The sequence below is a fragment of the Plasmodium cynomolgi genome, chromosome 7 (assembly GCF_000321355.1).
Source record: "Plasmodium cynomolgi strain B DNA, chromosome 7, whole genome shotgun sequence".
In the NCBI taxonomy this organism is placed as follows: domain Eukaryota; phylum Apicomplexa; class Aconoidasida; order Haemosporida; family Plasmodiidae; genus Plasmodium; species Plasmodium cynomolgi.
The window spans coordinates 1,332,771-1,351,718 of NC_020400.1; the positions used below are offsets into that span (position 1 = coordinate 1,332,771).

Consider the following 18,948-nt stretch of genomic DNA (forward strand, 5'->3'; position numbering starts at 1 on the left):
TTTTGTTATTTTGTTATTTTTTTATTTTTTTATTTTTTTATTTTTTCATTTTTTTATTTTTTTATTTTTTTATTTTTTTGTTTTTTTTATCTTCCCCATTGAGAGAGGAATAGCTGATTGGAAGGAGGTTGCGCCACTCTGCCGCATTTTTGGCGAGGCAGCGCAGCTTCAGGTGACAATGTTGACGAGGCGCCCGCAAGACGAGGGCGCACAAGTTCACGTCTGCGCGTTTGAACGCTTGAACGTTTGAGCGTATGGGTGGATGGGTGCCCACGCTTGTGTGCCGCGTTTTACTCCCCTTTGGTTAATATATACACGCGCGTGGGCAGCTGTTCTTATCTCTCTTTCGCGCGGAGAAGTGTGGGTTTTTCTGCAGCTGCCAGTTGGAGCGGCGGAATAGCTGCGTGGCTGAGCAGTTGGGGGGTGCGTGTCACCTGGCGCTACGTCTACGCTGATACGTGGCTACGTCTACGCTGATACTTGGCTGCTCCTCCGCTGCTACGTGGCTGCTCCTCCACTGCTACCTGGCTGCTCCTCCGCTGCTACCTGGCTGCTCCTCCGCTGCTACCTGGCTGCTCCTCCGCTGCCACTTCGCTCCACTGCTCTACCCATGTCGAACAAAAGCAACTACAGCCTGTGGATCGGGAACATCCCGTTCGACGTAACCGAGAGGGAGCTGCACGAAATTTTGTGCAAAGTGGGACAAGTAGTAAGTGTGCGCATCAAGTATGACGTTGATAAAAATATCAGCAAGGGCTTCGCCTTCTGTGAGTACACAGATTTAGAAACGTGCATGCTGGCGTTGAAGTACATTAATGGGTATGAGTTGAAGGGCCGGAAGCTGCGGCTGTACTGGGCCAACGAGGAGTTTAGGGAGAAGCTGGCCAGCGGCGCCATCTCAGGCTTTGGCGGGATTGGCGGGGTTGGCGGCTTCGGCAGTGGTGGTGGCGGCTTTGGCTTTGGCGGTGGCGGGCTGCTACCCAGGGGCAGGGCAAACGAACACGGGGGAAAGCGCAGCGGCGCGGGGTTGCCTCCCCTCCTCAAAGGAAGCGCTAAATTTGATGCATCCATGGACTCAAACAGTCTCTACAATAGGAAGGGGAAAGGACAATTAACCCTCACCACAAACACACAAAGAAACGTAAAAGATGAACCATTTCAACCAAAGCATATAGAAAACACGAACTTAAACGAAAGCAACATGAGAAAGGTATTCATATCGAAAATAATTCATACACTGACTACATCTCAAATAATGTGCATCTTGAGTTTTTTTCAAAAGCATGCCATGGAGAGCTCAGATATGATAAAAATTTATTTTCAAAGACATAGGAATGTGGCGTATGCACTGCTCCATTGTCTGTTTCTGATGAATGTAATTAATGAGTATACCATGGCAAAGAATGACCTACACCTCGTGATGAGTGACGAGGCGTTGATGAACAAAGCGGAGCGAATGACACAAATGAGACGAAGTGGGAAAATAAAAATTGGCTTAGCAGGGGTAGCTGATGTTGAGGGGAGGGGGAACAAACATACAGAGGAGGAGGAGGAGAAGAAGGAGGAGGAGTGCAACCAATACCAACGTCACAATCTGCAGAATATCTCTCATGTGAAAAGTAAAAGAAGGGGGAGACTCCTTGGAGAGAACGTCAATTATGATCTCTGTGAGGATAACCCCTTGGGGGGAAGCATCTATGGTGGTCCTTCATCCCATGGACTTAACTTAAACAGCCTACCTTCTGTGGGAGGATCCGGAGGGGGGAAAGCAAAACGGAGTGGTATCACTACCCCAGGATTGTATGCCAGCTCGAAGAAGGAGCTCTCCAACTTGGGTAATGTCAAAGGAGGCACACTCAATGTGGAAGAAACGGAGGAGTGTACAGGGAGGGAGATCAACTACGGAGGTCGCTCAGATCAGTATAATGGGAAGAATACCCGTTACCCTGAAGGGAACAGTCACACTAGTGCTAATTTGAAGCAGAGGAGGAGAATGAAGAAGGAGCTTTACGCGAACGGTACAGGAAGTGGCACATCCCAGATGTATAAAAATAATCTGGAGCAGATTCAAGATGGGAGGTATAACGATGCCAACGTGGGAATCCATGGAGGAGGAGGAGGAGTGAGTCAACTGAATAATAATGGTGAATCTGATTTTAAATTAAATTACTTATCTGATTTTGCGAATATTGATGGCTCCATGGGGATTAATCACAGTCAAGCGGTTCGGATTGGAGGAGGGGAAGTGAACAGCGTGGTGGGACATACCGATCGGAGGTACCATGTTCCTCGTGGGGGGGGAAGTGATGTAGGTAATGATGAAGGAGGATTAACCGGATTGAAGAAACATAAAGGGGAGGGGGGCGTGTACCCCTTTGATGAGGTCCCCACGGAGAGGAGCGAGTTGGACTTGCAAAGTGATTTTCAAGAAATGGTGAGTAACACTAATCGGGTAGCAGGGCTGGAAGACCACCCTCCGTTTGGAAGCAACCAAAACGATTTAAATGGCTCAGGGGAGAGGTACTCTGTGAATTACGTCGAAGCGGATGGGAGGAGTGGAAATGAAAAGATGGCAAAGAGGAGGAACAACACGAATGTTAACCACGCCGTGGGCGGAGGGAGCGGAAGCGGATTGGGAAGCGGTTTGGGAAGCGGCCTGGGAAGCGGTCCGGTCGGCGGCTTCAGTGGCGATAACTATGCCCCCTTTCGAGGAGCCCCCCCGGAAAACTCCCACGCGATGGATAATAGCTTCAGTTTCAGTGACAGGGATAGGGATAGTGGAAACAGTAGCGGATACGTTTTTCCTGAGAAAAAAATAAAACCAAAGCGCCAAGGTGTGTATCGCAGCAGTGGTAGCTACGTGGGCAGAGGTATGGAGGGGGATGCCACAAGGGGGGATGCCGCCGGAGTGTCCGCGATGCAGGGCCCTCCCAACGAGGGCGTGCTTTCGGACCCCACCTACGCCAACGTGGAGCTGCCAGACGACGAACTGGTCAACGAGGTGGTGAAGAACAGGGACATACTTAACAACATTTTGAAGTCACGCGTGGAGGACATGAAGAGTTGGAGCACCGAGCAGCGTGTGCAGGTGCTGTCCATCCAGAAGGCGCTGCAGCTGAAGGGGTACGCACTGCACTGAGGGGGGAGCGCTTATAAGCGGTTGGAAGAGGTCGCGTGCCAGCGGAAAGGGCCGCTCCACCTCGTCACCGCATCACCGTTCCACTGCATCACCGCCCCACCGCGTCACCGTATGATGTGTACCCCCGCCCAATTCGCGAGGGGCCCCCCCCGCGTGCGTTTCCCCCCTTTTGTGAGATGGCTTCATTTTTTTTTACCTCATCCACCACGTCCATCGCGTCTACCTCTTTTTTTCGTTTTTTCATTTTGCTTCTTCCTTTTTTTCATTTTGCTTCTCCCTTTTTTTCATTTTGCTTCTTCCCTTTTTTCCCTTTTTTTAACCCTCCGTGCCGCCCCCCAACTGAGGACCCCGCGGGGGCCAATTTGACGCACACAAACGGTGCGAAGTTAAAGAAGGTCATTCCCGACTCGTTCGCAGAGGGCCTCCTTCGTGCCGTCAGGGCGCGCAAGGTGTAGAGGCCCAGCACAGGTGTGCCACGAGCGCAAAGTGCACGTGTGCATCATGGGGGCGAAGGGGCCACTCCGGTTATTCTGCCCACTCCGGTTATTCTGCCCACTCCGGTTATTCTCTCCACTCCGGTTATTCTCTCCACCCCGGTCAGTCTTCCCACTCCGACCATTTTGAAAGGAGCTGCCCATCAAATTGTGCAAAAAAAAAAAGAAATAGATTGCCAAGGGGCATGTGGACGTGGGAGCGCTCGCAAGTAGGAGGGAAGCCCCCACGGGGTAGTAGTGCCTGCTGGAAACTCCTACCACGGGCGTAACTACAACTAGAGATAAAGGGAAAAACGGAGCGAAGGCAAGGAGGAGTCCAAGTCCGCCTGCCTGATCCCATGCCGGGGGGGAGGGAAGGGACAGCTCCTCCCTCCGGGTGACACATACGTAGAGAAAGACACATACGTAGAGAAAGACACAGATATAGAGATAGACAAAGACACAGACGTAGCCACAGCGACAGACGTAGCGGCAGATATAGAGGAAGAGCTGGCGAAATGAACGAGCGGCACCTCATTAACAACGTCCTCATCAAATACTTCGTCGCGAGGAGGTACTCGAAGTGCATGTACAAGAAAAGGGACGATGCAGATGGGGGGTTACTACGTCTGTACAAATACGCCAAATGGTACAAAGAATTAAAAACGGTTGAGAGTTATGGTGAGTTAAGTGAACGGTTGTATGTTACCTACACGAGTGACAGACATGTGAAGGTGCCTCGTGTGAAGGTGCCTCATGTGAAGCAGAGGGTCATTAAGCAAAAGGTTATGAAAAATTTTCAAATGGTCTTCAGTGTCTGCTTCTTCTTATTGGTGATACTATCATGCATTGCATGTCTGTTGATATACAACAATAACCAGCACGTCGAGTGTGTCCTTCCATATGGAGAGTGCCCAGTGATTCTACACAAAGATATTGAAAATTTTTTTGTAAATGCAAGAATGCATGAACTGAGTAAGGAACGCATACTGGAGGTGTACTCTGTGATGAAGACAGAGCAGAGGAAGGGGTCGAGTAAGTCGGACGGGAAGGGGTCGAGTAAGTTGGACGGGAAGGGGTCGAGTAAGTTGGACGGGAAGGGGTCGAGTAAGTTGGACGGGAAGGGGTCGAGTAAGTTGGACGGGAAGGGGAATGTCTCTCTCGGACGAACTGATGGGATGATCTTGAAAAAGAAAAAAAAGTATTCCCTTTTAAACTCAGATAATGTGAAGTGTAGCGAATGCCATGTTGTTTTCCACCTCGAGGGGAAGGAAACACTTGAGGATATTTTCCACTTTGAGGAAATAAATAAATGCGAGAAAACGATTGGGAGAGAGCACTGTGTTAATGTGAAGGATGGCGTCATGTGGAACCGGCGCATTCACCTGTACAAGCGGTACAGCGGGCCGATAAAGAACGCGGACACGCTTGAGAAGGGGGCGGCGCGGGAGAAGGTCGTCCTGGACGGTGAGTGGGTTGGCGGCGTCAATCGAGTAGAGGGAGTAGAGGGAGTAGAGGGAGTAGAGCGAGTGGACCGAGTAAAGCGGTTAGATCGAGTGAACCGACTAAACCGCTCAAACCGCTTCACCTGCCGCTTCGCCTGCCTCTTCTCCCCCCCATCGCAGACAAAGTGAAGTTCCTGCATCCCTTCCTGAAGGACTACGTCCTGAACTTGGACTACTTCACCCTGCGGAGCGAAACAGGGCAAAGTGAGGCCGTGGCGGGTGTACTGCGCTAGGGGTGGCGAGGTGCATTCACCTCACAAGCGATGCCATTCCGCGCTGTGCCTACTTCCCATTCCGCTCCTCCCTCCTGGTAGAAATCCCCGTAAATGAAGAACCACTCAGGGGGGGAGAAACCCTGAAGGAGAAGAATCGGCACATCTGCCGCCCTGACTATAGGGAGACGTTTGGGTAAAAATAGTACGAATGGGTGGTTGCGAGTTGGCGCGCGCCCACGTGCGTGGGTCTCCACGTCGGTTCGGCCTCTCGTTACCTCGTCACCGATTTGCCGATTTGCCGCCCCACCGCACCACCGCACCACCGCACCACCGCAGGAAGAACACCTTTTACTGGCTATGCCCTCAATTTTACGAGGAGGACAGAGAGTCCCTTGAGTATAGAATTGCGCTCTCGATCATGCAGATGGTGAATATGGAGGGAGCGGGGGAAGCGGACGCAAACAAGCACATCCTTGAAATGACCAAGTCGAGCGCAACGGCACGTCGGTACGACCACTTTGGGTTCATCGAAGACAAGCTGGAGCTTCCCCTCAAGGTCGAAATTTTTAGTCGCTTCCAACCGCAGGGCGGAGAAACTGAGAGAGTGGAGATGCTCGAGAGGATATATAAAGCCTTTTTCTGTAGAGGTCGGGGCGGGTCGTCCTCCTCCTCGGAGGGGCAGCACCGCCAGGAGAAGGAGAAGCAGGAGGAGAAGCAGAAGGAGAAGCATAAGCAGAAGCATCATGGGTACTCCCACTCCGCCGCATCTCACTCCACCGCTCCCCACTCCGCCGCTTCACATCAGGATGACGTGTCCAGAATGGCGTTTTTCTTTCCAGAACATGGGGGCGGGGGGAAGGAAGTACAGGAGACGGTACAGGGAGAGGTTGGACGAGATACATATAACGATCTAGGGAAGGAAAATACATCGGTTCATATAGAGAGTAGCTTGATGAGTGATGAGGAGGAATATCTCTCGCTGGAGGATCTATGTCGAGAAGACCACTGCGCTGAAATGGAAAGCACGAGTGATGCGAAGGAAACGTCAGTTGAAGAAGGAGAGGGACACAGTAGAAGGGTTCTGATTAAAGAAATGCCAACTTTTAGGAAAGACAAACGAAAGGAACAAGATCCAAAAGGATTGAATAAAGAATTAGTGATTATATCTCCTTCCCTTTTTTTTGGAATCATGGATGGCATGTTAAGTATTGTAATTTTTTTTTTACTTCTTCTACTTGGGATGATCTGCGTGCTGGTAGCTATTTATATTTGCCTGACCATCGGATATGATATGTCAGTCATTTTGAGAGGCCAGGATGATATTGAGGAGATGCCCCGTTACTTGAATCGCCTTTCGAGGCAGCTCACTGGGGGTGGTGGCCGCTTCTCTGTTGGAGGTACCGATGGGGATTACTTTAGAATCCATCGCCTTGCGAGCGACCCGTTTTAGCGACTCGGCGGGGGGAAGTTACAGCAAAAAGGGGCAAGTGAAACGAAACAGCGGGGGGGGGAAGTGCAACCAGGTGGGAAGAGGTACACCCTGGTGGGGAGAGGTACACCCAAGGGGGGAGGCCCACCCAGGTGGGGAGGTTTACCTAAGACAGGTAAAACGGGGGGGGCACCTGAAAAAGGCTTCTCACTACGCCCTTTTCTATTGATTGCCTTTCCTCTCCATTTTGAACAAAACGGCGTTAAAGAAGGCGCCTTCTTCAATTTTTTTTCTTCTCCTTCTCGTCCGGTAGGGGTTTGTCCTGCGTGGTGAGCAATACGATGGGCTGGGGGAGCGGAAGGCAAGCATTTGGAGGAGGGGGTGCACTCCTCATCAGCGCTTCTCCTCATGAGTGCTTCTCCTCATCAGCGCCTCTCCTGTTCACCTGTTCGTAGTTCTTGTGCTGGACGTCTTTCCAATTTGTGGAGAGGATCGTTCCCCGGGAGGTTTGCTGAACAGAAAAAAAAAGAAGTAAAAATAAAAAAAAAAGAAGTAAAAATAAGGTAAAATAAAATGGGAGAATTATCGGACAGATCAAACACGTTTGCATAGTTGCACTTTTTGGGAAAAAAAAAAAAAAAAAATTTTTCCCTTTGTGAAGCGTGTTATTGTACGGGACAGCGGCCAAAACGAAATGGCGCAGAAAAAAGAGACACGTACAAACGACTTTATCATGGCTCTCTTCGTATCGTCATCTCCTTCGTTATATATTTTCCTAAAGAAGGTATCGATGCTTCCCTCCTCTTCCTCATCCTTTATGGACTTTGGGAGGAGACAAAAGGAGCGTAAGTGAAGCGTAAATGGAGCGGCGGAGGAAGCGTAAATGAAACGGAGGAACAAATGAGAGAAGGCACCCTCAAACGCGTGTCACTTCACATGCGCGTTTCGCTAATCGGTTGCGTCACCGGACGGGGGGGATGCATTATTTCGCTGGGTCAACCCCCCCCATACTCCACCCTAGGAGCAACCTCACAGACGCGACCTGTCCGTTTGGTTTGGTTTATTTTGGCTTGGTTCATTTTAGCTTAGTTTAGTTCATTTTAGCTTGGTTTAGTTCAGTTTGAGTGTCCACTTTTTTTTTTTTTTTTTTTTTTTCCTTTTGATGCCAACCTTTGTTAGCTTGTCCCATTCGTGGGTGCTTTTTCCACTAAACGGGTTCAGAAGATTTTCCTTGCTTTTGGCTAGTCCGTTCACTTTGTCCTTTTCTCTTTCCTCGAGTTGGGGCCATTCAACGTCTTCAGGGGGTGGGGAAAAAAAAGAAATACCACATGGTAGGAGGTGCTCACTGGTGGGGGGGTTCACAACGGGGTGTTCACTACGGGGGGTAGGTCCCCGGGCGCTCCTGCTTACCTGGTTGGAGCTTCTCAAGTGTGACTTCGATTTTCATCTTAGGGAGGGAGAAGTGTCGAGTATCGGTGGGGGAACACAAATTGAGCAAATGGCATGCACACCTTCCTCTGCACTGTGGCGAAAGGCAAATACGTGGACTTACTGGAGTTACAGAAACGCTTGTCCGGTTGGGGATTATTTTTGAGAAGAGTCGTTTTTCGAGGAGGTACATCTCGTCCGCTGTGCGCCGTGGGGGGGAAGAAGCAGCGATGGGGTAGAAGCCACGATGGTGAGGAGTAACTAAGGACGGCGTGGTTAGTGGTAATGTAACATAAAGGGTGCCGCCGCACCACCGGCTGGTCTCCCCAACACTGAGCACACACACAACGACGTACCGTCCATTTTAATCATAACTGAGAGACGACCTTCTTCAACGTAGTGGAGGCAGTCGTTTTCACGGAGGCCCTTCTTGTAGAGAGTTACGAAAACACGGTCAGCCGTCTGAGACCAGTCGTGCCTGCAGGGGTAGGAGGGGGGAATTATTATCTTGGAGACAAACAAAACGGTGGTACGAACGGGTGGTGCGAAACGGTGGTGCGAAACGGTGGTGCGACACGTTGAGGAGGAATAACTCGCAATGAAGGGGTGCCTTAAAGTGGGACTCCCTTGCGGATGTGCCACACCCAAGGGGGAACGGAGTTTAGTGCACTAGTCGGGGAGAGGTACCTAATGAGCTTCTCACTCAGGAACACCTTCGTCTGTTTCAGTTTATCCAACTCTTCGTACTGGATGCTCCCGTGGGGGGTTGTGTCCGGGGGGAAACTATTAGCTGGGGGGTAAGTGAGAGGGTATGTGTATTGGGGGGGGTAGCAGCGGTGGAAAAGACCCCCCTAGAGGTGACAGTGCAGGTAGACTCGCAGCTATTCTGCTACGCCATAGGTAAGACGCGGTGCCCCCGTTTTAGAACATGGAGAGAACAAGCGAAAGCGAGAGGGGGAGGCACGCATGTGCGAGGAAATATACGCAAGGGTCGACACACGATCGCAGGGATCTTTCCACATGTGCTTGCACATGAGTATGCCCGTACGAATGCATATCTACAATACAACATCCCTGACCCATCCCGCACATGGACTTAGGTTAATCAGCCCTTTTGTGGGAGACCAATTTTTTGCGTCGCCTTACCATCAAGGGGGGGAAAAGAGAAGTGCCTAGCTGGACGCGCCCCTCCCAAGTGACTAGGAAGGACAGGGAGAGTAACGATCTCAAATGTGAAAAGGCTTGGGGGTTCATGTGGGCAGCCCCTTGTCAATGCTTTGGTGGGAGCGGTGTGCATAAGGAACGAAAAAAGGAACGAAAAAAGGAGAGGACAGAGTAGAGGCAAAGGGGGCGGCCAAACGGGGAGTACGAACACAACTCTTTCGAGGCGTGCTTGTGGGCACAAGTCGGCACAGCGCAACAGTTTGCACACGACTCCGTCGCATCGTTGTTGCGGCTTCGTTACAGCTTCGTTACGGCTTCGTTACGGCTTCGTTACGGCTTCGTTACGGCTTCGTTACGGCTTCGTTACGGCTTCGTTACGGCTTCGTTACAGCTTCGTTACGGCTTCGCTACGGCTTCGTTGCTCCTGCTGACCCTGCACAAAAGACACACGCGAGGATGAAGAAGCTGCGCTGCGAGGGAATCTTCACGCACAGAGAATACGATGTGGTCACAGACCAGCCCCCCTACTATATCATTTACAAGAGGAGCAGCGGAGGAGTGTACGAAGCGAGTGAGCACTTCAATGGACTAACTGCAATTATAAAGGGGAAGAGAAAAAATTATGGGGAGCGCAAGGCGCAAGTGATGAGTGATTTCCTGCACAAGGTGTATCGCCACAGAGGTTGTCCCCACAGAAGCGGTCCCCACAGAGGCGGTCCCCACAGAGGCTGCCCCGACAGAGGCTGCCTCCACCGAGATTGTCGCCGCATGGGAGGGACGGCAACTCCCCCGGGGAAAAAAACCACCACGAAGGAGAGACACATCGCCCAGTTAATGAAAAATACAAACCCACTCTACGTTAGGAGCGATTCCCTTGAGCATATCTACCGGGGGTGCTCCTTCCCCTACAGTTACTCCCCCGAGGGGGGGTTTCTCCAAGTGGAGAAGCATTGCCTGTCTCATAATTATGTTTTACTGGACTGGGATGACCAAAGCAGAATGGGGGGGGGACACTCCCACGAGGGGAAGCCAGGTGAAGCAGTCGAACCGGTTGAATCGGCTAAGCCAGGTGAAGCAGTCGAACCGGTTGAATCGGCTAAGCCAGGTGAAGCAGTCGAACCGGTTGAATCGGCTAAGCCAGGTGAAGCAGTCGAACCGGCCGAACCGGCTGAGCACAAAAGGAAGACCGACGGTGAAAACAGGGAGGAAGATCACCCATCAGACAAGGACGAGAAAGACATTTGGGGATTTGTCTATATATCTGTAGTGGACCTATTAGAGACCCATTTTGAGGACCACATGAGGGAGCTCTTTCATGAAAGGCTCAGGATGAAAGATAAGGGAGTAGCTGTTTTGCTGTCGTTCCTTTATCATCACAGGGTAGTACGTAATTTGCGTGTTAAAAGTATGATCGAAATGCATATAGAGAATGGGGTGCCTTTAGGGGAGAGTCCTAGGCATGGAGAGAAGCTGAATAAGGGAAGGGGATTCACCAAAGAAGTGTTTACTCTCTCGTTTGACATGCATGCAAGGAACGACAAGTGCGTCGATTATTTGTCATTCTTTTTAAATAAGTTCCACTGTGAGGATGTAAATGGTGATACATTTTTTACCAACTCCTTTTTGACTAATCTGATGTATGTTCATTCAAGGAGACTGAAGGAGGAAATATGTTACAATAATGACACTTTAGTGGAGGGACTCAATAGGGGAGTGCTTCTTCTGTCCTACTTGTTTACGCAGATGGGGAGAACAGACAGGCTGGTGAGTAGAGGCACATCTATTGCAAAAGCGAGACGAAGTTATACCATCGGGGTAGAGGACAGGGTTGTGTACATACCTACTCTCTTTCGGGACCACCTCTACTTCCCAAGTGATTATATCATGTACTGGGAGGACTCCAACCAGCTGGAACGACAAAGAACCGTTGTTAACCTCACCGTAGAGAAGCAGTTCAAGGGGGAGGGCATGAAGCGCGACTGCAGGGTGATGGTGCGGGTGGCCTGTGATGAGGCTGCTTGTGATGAGGCTGCTTGTGATGGGGCTGCTTGTGATGGGGCTGCTTGTGGTGTATCCCCCCTGCGCGACTGCACCGCCATCGTGATGGATCTGCACCCGAACGGTGTTGTGCTAGACAAGGAGAGATTGGCGAGTCCCCACCTTACTGCATCCTTTGCAGATATAGAGAGTTACAAGTGTGTGGCCCCCCACTCTGTGACGAAGTATCGAGTGAGCCTATCACAGGGGAGACCCTCATTTGGTGGGTTCACACTAGGTGGGTTAGCTCAGGGAACTGTCTCCCCTGAGCGGGAAGGGGAGGGCGAATACCTGAGCGAGGCATCTATCGGGGATCTCCCAGGTGTGGTACCTCTCCCCACCGCGGGGGAAGATGCAGCGGGGGAAGGCACCGCGGGGGGGTCGTCCCACCAACCCTGCGCCGCCTTCTCCTTCGACATACAAATTAGCAGCAGGTACGTGGCCCCCTGTGAACGAGGAGAGCAGTTAAAGAGAAGCACCGCAAAAAAGGGAGTTCACCTGTCGGGGGGAGAGACTCCCCCCACCTATGGGGATAACACTTGCACAGACTACGACGCCGTGGTGTTATCCAACGCAAAGGTGTTCCTAAACTGTGGAGGTGATGGGAAGGAGAGTCCCACTACACATCACAATGAACGGAATGCCACTCTGTACGCAGATGCTAGACGTGTTTATATAAAGGGGGGGGAGGACATGCTGAGCGTCCACACGAGGGACTTTTTTTTCTTCCTGAGTGAGGTGTCCTTCGTGCAGGTGTTATCCCCCCGCTGGGAGGGTGATAGGCAAGGGAGCAGCGCAGAAGGGAGCAATGCACAGAGGAGCAGTGTAGAAGGGAGCGATGTACAGCGGGGCGGAGACGGTCGCAAAGGAGAGGGGCCCCCCGCGACACTCGCCGCCAACCCCCTAGCTGCCTACTCCCTCGCCAGGACAATAAACTACGAGAGTGTTATGAACAAAAGGATCATTTACAACGAGATCCTCTCGGGGGTCCCTCCCTGGCAGCATGTGGCTGTGGCGAATGATCTAGAGATGTTGAGATGGCCCCCCCCTAGTGGGCATGCCCCCGAGGGGGGGGCGGATTACTACGTCGACGTGGTTTACGTTCACTCAGTGCCGCGTGGGTCCGACAGTTACTTGCACGTGATGTGCGTGTCGGTGCTCACGTCGGCTCTGCTGGTCCTCTGCACGTTTGTCCTCTCCCGCAGGTTCAGCCAGTAAAGAGGTGCGTCGTAGCGGGGAAGCAGCGGAGCCATTTGACCCGCACGCTGCTTACCCCCCGGTAAAGAAATGCAAAAAAAAAGAGAAAAAAAATGAGAAAAAAAATGAGAAAAAAAATGAGAAAAAAAAGAGAGAGAGAAAAAAAAAATACGGATGACTAGTGCAGCAAATAGGGAACCCAAATAGATGATCATGACCTGCGCAGCAAAGAGGGAACCCAAATAGATGACCATGACCTGCGCAGCAAAGAGGGAACCCAAATAGATGATCATGACCAGCGCAGCAAAGAGGGAACCAAAATGGATTATTAGCGCATCGAAAGGGGCACTCAAGTGTCGCCGCGCAGCTAATTGAAGATAGGAACAACCCCCCCACCGCTACCACTACTGCTATCAGTACCGCTACCAGTACCACCACCACCACCAGTACCTGTACCGCTACCAACAACCGTGTGACAGACCTGCCAAGGGGGAATGAACCGCCTAACACAGCGCGCAGCGACGAAGCGGTGGTCCGCTCCACTGCGCATGACCAATGCAAGATACACATGTGATGAGTTGACCCCCTTTACAACCAGTCGTAGGGAGATCCATGTGTTCTTTACCCACGGAAGGAAGGAGAATGGCAGCTTATTAAGCATTAAAAGATATGGAGAAGGGAGAGACAGTTCCAAAAGGGTTCTTTTGGATGTAGAAAAATGCAAAGAGGAGAAAATGAAGAAGAAAATTCAAAAGTACCTCATGGGAGGAGTGTTCCTCTCATCGATGTGTATCTGTTTAATTGAGTTCGATGTTATTGGTAGTTTGTATGGCTACCTCCTGTCCTGTGGATTGCTGGCATTTTACACGTTCCAGCTTTACTCATTCAACTCAGTTATATTGAGAGCAGTACTAGATGTAAAGAACAGGCACCTCCTACTCTACCCATTCACAGTCATTAGGAGACAAGGGATGAAAAAACAGGTCATTTTATCCCTGCACGAAATTGGACTCATTCGAACACATGGAAATTATATCAAAATTTATGTTAAGGGGGAAAGCTTACTCTCTTTTCTCCTTAAATATAATATGCTTTCGCCGCTGTGCATCCCCAGGTACACGTGTGCCAAGACAAGTGAACCCGCGAAGGAGGATGCCGATGTGCTGTATCACTACGACTACAATAACTTGAATATTTCCGCGTTTGGTCAAGGGAAGGCAGGGGGGCTCCGCGGGGTGGGCGGGGCTTCCTCCGTTGGGGCTGCCTCTGCGGGGGCTGCCTCTGCTGGGGCTGCCTCTGCTGGGGCTTCTTCCATCGGTGCTGCTTCCATCGGTGGTGCCTCTGCTGGGGCTTCCTCCGTTGGGGCCCTCCCCCGGGTGCGCAAAAATGCGGAGGGCTACCCCCTGGACGTGACGGAGGAGGCCAAGCTGCTTTCGCTCCTCCGCCCTGGGGGTGGGAACGTTGGCGTGTCCTCTTCGCGTCGCGGTTAGCGGCGAGTGTGGCACCCATTGTGGCGCCCAGCGTGGCGGCACCCCCGGATGCACGTCCTCCACGAGTACAGTGCACCGCTTAATATGTTTGCCTCTCAACATAGTGGCTGCTTCGAACCACAGTAGCTGCTTCGAACCACAGTAGCTTCTTCGAACCATAGTGGCTGCTTCAAACCACAGTAGCTGCTTCAAACCACAGTAGCTGCTTCGAACCACAGTAGCTGCTTCAAACCACAGTAGCTGCTTATCTGCTCAACCGGTGATCTGGTTAATGGGCTGAGCCCGCTTGATCATTTTAATCTGATTGGAGATGTTGAGGTTGGGGGTGGATCCATCCATGAGCTTGGAGATGTTGACATAGTAGAGGTTGAAGTCGAGGCGTGCAGCGAGCAGGCGATGTGAGTTGAGCTTGTCCCGTTTGGAGATGCGTGAGTGCGCACTGAGGGACTTGCTGTCACTGAGGGATTTGCTATCGCTGAGGAGGAGACAAATAAATTTATATATATAATTTCGGTAGTATTTGAGAAGGATCTTAAGATCCCGTATGGTTTTTTCTCCAATGATGTGGGTATTAATGAAATTGTTGACGTAGTCAATGTCGCTGTCTATGTTGTTTCTTTCGTCTTTCTTCGCATCTGTGAGTTTTTTTATCTCCGAGTAACCTTCACAGACGGAGGAGATCAATGCACTGGTGAGATTGATAAATCGAGTTATGATATCCAGTATTCGATACATGCACAGATGTGTTTCGGTGTCTACATTATTGTGGGTTCTATTGTTCGTAGAACCCGTTTGTGGCACTGCATCTGAGGTGTAATAAATTGCTTCCACGTTTTTGCTTGATGGGTGAGGAACTCCTCGAGGAAATGAAACGAGCTTCTTCTTAGGTGGTTCCCCCCAATGCGAAGGGGCATACACAAAATCAGCTGCACCTCCTGGAGGTGGGGACCCCAGCGAGCTGTTCAAGTAGCCATCCGACGTGGAGTCTACGTCTGAATGAACAGACGAAGAGGAGGACGACTCGGACGACGGGGCGGGAGCAGCAGCAGACGCGGAAGAAGTAGGGGCAGACGCGGCAGCAGTAGGGGAAGACGCAGGGGCAAACGCGGCAGTAGTGGGGGCAGGAGCTGCCCCCCCGTCCACGGAGTTCCCAAGAAACAAGTCAACCTGAATCTGACATATATAGTGGTAGTGCTCATGTATCAAGCGATCCAAATTATTGCAATCAAAAATGACGTTCTTAAATTCCCTCCAATTCATATCTATCACATCGTAATAAAAATATGAGAGTAAATTCTGAATAAAATGGAACATTTCATTCCTCATGATGTTGCAGTAAATGAAGACGTGGTTGTAGCAAACGACATTCATGACTTTAAATAAATGAGTGAATAAATACCATATATTAGCTAACTCGTAATGTATTTTTTTTAATTTGATTAGTAAGACGTTAATGGTTTTGTAGATATTCTTTACCTTTTGCGTGAAAATAATGTCTAGCGGTTTGTCAACCATGAAATCGAAAACGAGGACATCCCAACCGATATCTCCTCGCTTGACGTGGAATCTATCGAGCACTAATTTGTTAATGATACTTTGGTTGGAGGTAAATATAGAGGAGGACTTAATACAGAGATCCAGCTTGCTGTTTAGGTAATGTCGCTTTAGCTCCTCTGCATCCATATATAGATCCGTTTTCATATTATCAAAAATTGTTTCGAAAAGATCTCCGTCCACTAGCAGGAGGAAGTGCCTGAATGCTCTGAAGTGCTCATACAGTCCGTATTTATTCACCAGCATCGATATTAGTCGCTTGTTCTTTCGTACGCAAAGCCTTTTGACGTACCGGTCTATGTTTTCCACGTAGGTGTTCACGTCGCTCACGGAGAACACGTCAACTTCGCCGGGTGGGGGGTTCTCCCGTATAGCTCTTCCGCGTAGCGTTCTTCCGCGTAGCGTTCTTTCGCGTAGCGTTCTTCCGCGTAGTGTTCCTTCTCGCATAGCTCTTCCTCGCAGCGCTCTTCCGCGTAGCGACTGGCTAGCCGACTCGCTCCTTTCTTCCGCGTGCAGACGCGCCTTGGCCTTGCCAGCGGGCTCGTCGAACTGGCTGCCTTCCCCCCCAAAGCTGTTCAGCAGGTGCACACTCTTTCCAGTCAGGAGAATCCGCTTCGCTGTGCTGACACTCAAAAAAAGAGGAATGTTATTGCTGTTCAGGCAGAATTTGTAACACCATATCTTCTCAGATGGTACATTTTTATTTGTCGAGATAAACGTTTCATTGTATTTGTCTTTCAACGTCCCGTTGTCTACCCACTGCTTCAGGATAGCGTTTACTGGCTTTAAACACCTTTGAAGTATCGCCCGGTATATTTTTTGCTCATCGTAATCGTACGTTTGCGATTTTGAGTACAGGAAGGAGAGGAAGTTACAGCCAGTGTTTCTACGGGACTCATCCACGACGTTCATGAGGACTCGCATTATCTTGTACGATTCTTGAAGACGCAGATGGAGCTTCTTAACTCCGATGTACACTGTGTTTTTGTGTATGTGTTCATTTATGTCACTTTCGAGATAGGAGAGTAGCTTGTAATATTCATTTATGTATTCACGCACTACCTGGTGCAGTGCGTCGATGACTAGACTGCCTTTCCTACGGGATTGGATCGAATGCCTTCCTTCCCCTGAGTAGAGGTGCTTACTGTCCCCTCCATCGGATAGATCACCCCATTCATCTTCTCCACTGTGAGCATCCTCCCATGTGCCACCACCTCCCTCTGTGGAAGAAACACCAACGATTTTTTTGATTCTTCTGAATTGTAATCCCACACTACTGATGCTGTTTACCAGGTGATGCATACCTATGCTGACTGTCCTGTTGCGTACATAGAAGCAGTGGTCCTTCTTGTCATACTTGATATACTGTCCACTCATTCCTTGCAGGGGGTAGATCAGGTCCTTCATGAGTAGGCTTTCCTCCAAGTCTAGGTTGTTAAACTTATTGTTTAGGATGATCGTTGCGTAGAGGCTCTTGTTTATGAAATTATTTTCGCACAGGGGGTTGCCACGCTGGTCGATGCGTGGGTCGCCACGTTGGTCGATGCGTGGGTCGCCACGTTGGTCGATGCGATGGTCGATACGTGGATCACTACGTTGGTCGCCACGTGGACCGCTACGCGGGGGTTGCCCCTGGATGGATAGTCTGAAGTCACGTCCATCCTGCGTACGTTGATTGTATGGTCGTCCCTCTGGGGGGGGCTGGAAGTACCTCTTCGAATCTTGCGCACTTTGGTGGTGGGGCCTCCCCCCGGGAGTATCTACCAACTTGGATCCTTGTTCCTCCTTGTAGGGGTCCTCCTTTCTTTGGCTTCCACCCCCGTTTGTAGGTCCCCCCCTGTTGTGGGCATACCTATGACTGTCTCCCTCTGCATGCGAACCGTATGCGCGTCTCTCCGGTTCTACAGCCCCCTGAGATGGGTTCACACTGCGCGCGGCATTTGCTACTGCGGAGTTGTGCACACCTGGGGGGGGAGCAGAAGATGGAGGAGAACCAACAGATGGAGGAGCGCCCTGAGCAGCATTCTGATCGTCGTAACTGTGTAGCTTCAACAGGATATACAAAGCGTATCTGTAGTTCGTCCCACTGTTCTCTAACTTGCTTAACATCAATCTTATTCTGTTGAGAGAGACGTTGCTGTTTTTAAGACACAGGTACTCCACCTCCTGTTTTATGTTAATGTTCTCATTATACTGGAGGACGTTGAAGTTAATGAGTGAGGACAGAATTTTGTTCAGCTTGTAGATTAAGTGTTTCACAAGGGCCTTCTTCAACTCATCATTTGTGCTTTGGAGACTGCTGCTTCCTGCGAACCTGTGCACATCTTCGTATGCAATTTTTTTGGCGATGAAAAAGAGGTACTTGGCGAAGTGGGTTATGCTTTTGAATGGCTCCTCCTTTTTTTTGCTGGTCGGCTCCAAGGGGGGGCGGCTCAGATCAGGTCGGGCAGCCTCAGGTCGGGCAGCCTCAGGTCGGGCAGCCTCAGGTCGGGCAGCCTCAGGTCGGATAGCGTCAGGTCGGCTCAGGTCAGCTCGGTTCATATCAGCTCGGCTCAGATCAGCTCGGTTCATATCAGCTCGGCTCAGATCAGCTCGGTTCATATCAGCTCGGCTCAGATCAGCTCGGCTTGGGTCTCCTCCCCTAGGAAGATCCAACTTAGCGTAGCTGTCCGCCTCCGCATTGAGGTGGGCCCTTCCGGGGAGCGTCTCCCTGTACACGCGGGTGTTGGTGGCCTCGAGGCCGCCTTTCACGTCCGCGTGGAGAGGGTTGGCATGGTCCGGGTGGATGGCATGGTTCGGGTGGATGGCGTGACTGGGGTGGATGGAGTGACTGGGGTGACTAGCGTGATTGGAGTGACCGGCGTGATTGGGGTGACCGGCGTGACTGGCGTAGTTGGCAAGGCCCGCGTGACCGGCGTAACTTGGCGCGTTGCCACCGTTGCCACCGCTGCCACTGGGGCTCAGGCTCATTTTTGCGAACCGGGATTAGCTTACTCCGCTGGGGAAAATGGGGGGCCAGCGCGTAGCGTGTATCGTGTGTCGTTTGTAGTGTATCGTTTGTAGTGTATCGTTTGTAGTGTATCGTGTAGCGTGCGGTTGGTTCACTTATCCCACTCGGCACTCCCCATTCGACCATCACTCGGGTTGAGTTCTGTCCTCAAATTGGGGCTTCCCTTTAATCTTTTTTTTGTCCTTGTTCTCTCCCTTTTTTTTTGCGCTCTTCTTTTTCCCCCCGTTCGGCTTGTCTGATTGGGTGCCCCCCCTCCCCAAGCTGCCCTCTTCTCCCTGGCGAGGCCGTTCTGCCCTCCTCCGCTGCT

The 18,948-nt window shown here is 50.9% G+C and overlaps 6 protein-coding genes across 6 annotated transcripts; 4 read left to right on the forward strand and 2 right to left on the reverse strand.

The window, feature by feature from the left end:
• Window positions 1-1,255: 1,255 nt before the first annotated feature.
• On the forward strand, window positions 1,256-3,139 carry PCYB_074050 (mRNA processing protein; the record flags this gene model as incomplete). The annotated part of the gene is made up of 2 exons (XM_004221802.1): window positions 1,256-2,434; window positions 2,924-3,139. The coding sequence occupies 2 exons, from the start codon at window positions 1,256-1,258 to the stop codon at window positions 3,137-3,139; spliced, it is 1,395 nt and encodes a 464-aa protein (XP_004221850.1).
• Window positions 3,140-4,130: 991 nt separating this feature from the next.
• PCYB_074060 (hypothetical protein) lies at window positions 4,131-6,782 on the forward strand (the record flags this gene model as incomplete). The annotated part of the gene is made up of 4 exons (XM_004221803.1): window positions 4,131-5,079; window positions 5,238-5,321; window positions 5,432-5,525; window positions 5,669-6,782. The coding sequence occupies 4 exons, from the start codon at window positions 4,131-4,133 to the stop codon at window positions 6,780-6,782; spliced, it is 2,241 nt and encodes a 746-aa protein (XP_004221851.1).
• A 385-nt stretch (window positions 6,783-7,167) lies between these two features.
• On the reverse strand, window positions 7,168-8,972 carry PCYB_074070 (SGS domain containing protein; the record flags this gene model as incomplete). The annotated part of the gene is made up of 7 exons (XM_004221804.1): window positions 7,168-7,272; window positions 7,482-7,583; window positions 7,932-8,056; window positions 8,172-8,208; window positions 8,314-8,390; window positions 8,546-8,667; window positions 8,877-8,972. Coding segments are annotated over 7 exons (663 nt in total), but the record flags the coding sequence as incomplete, so codon positions are not given.
• Window positions 8,973-9,809: 837 nt separating this feature from the next.
• PCYB_074080 (hypothetical protein) lies at window positions 9,810-12,587 on the forward strand (the record flags this gene model as incomplete). Its single annotated transcript, XM_004221805.1, has 4 exons — window positions 9,810-10,028; window positions 10,125-10,313; window positions 10,366-10,584; window positions 10,635-12,587. Coding segments are annotated over 4 exons (2,580 nt in total), but the record flags the coding sequence as incomplete, so codon positions are not given.
• Window positions 12,588-13,058: 471 nt separating this feature from the next.
• On the forward strand, window positions 13,059-13,687 carry PCYB_074085 (hypothetical protein; the record flags this gene model as incomplete). The annotated part of the gene is made up of 1 exon (XM_004221806.1): window positions 13,059-13,687. A coding segment is annotated over exon 1 (606 nt), but the record flags the coding sequence as incomplete, so codon positions are not given.
• A 642-nt stretch (window positions 13,688-14,329) lies between these two features.
• PCYB_074090 (hypothetical protein) lies at window positions 14,330-18,601 on the reverse strand (the record flags this gene model as incomplete). Its single annotated transcript, XM_004221807.1, has 2 exons — window positions 14,330-17,595; window positions 17,626-18,601. 2 exons carry the CDS (start codon window positions 18,599-18,601, stop codon window positions 14,330-14,332), a joined length of 4,242 nt encoding a protein of 1,413 aa, XP_004221855.1.
• Window positions 18,602-18,948: the final 347 nt, after the last annotated feature.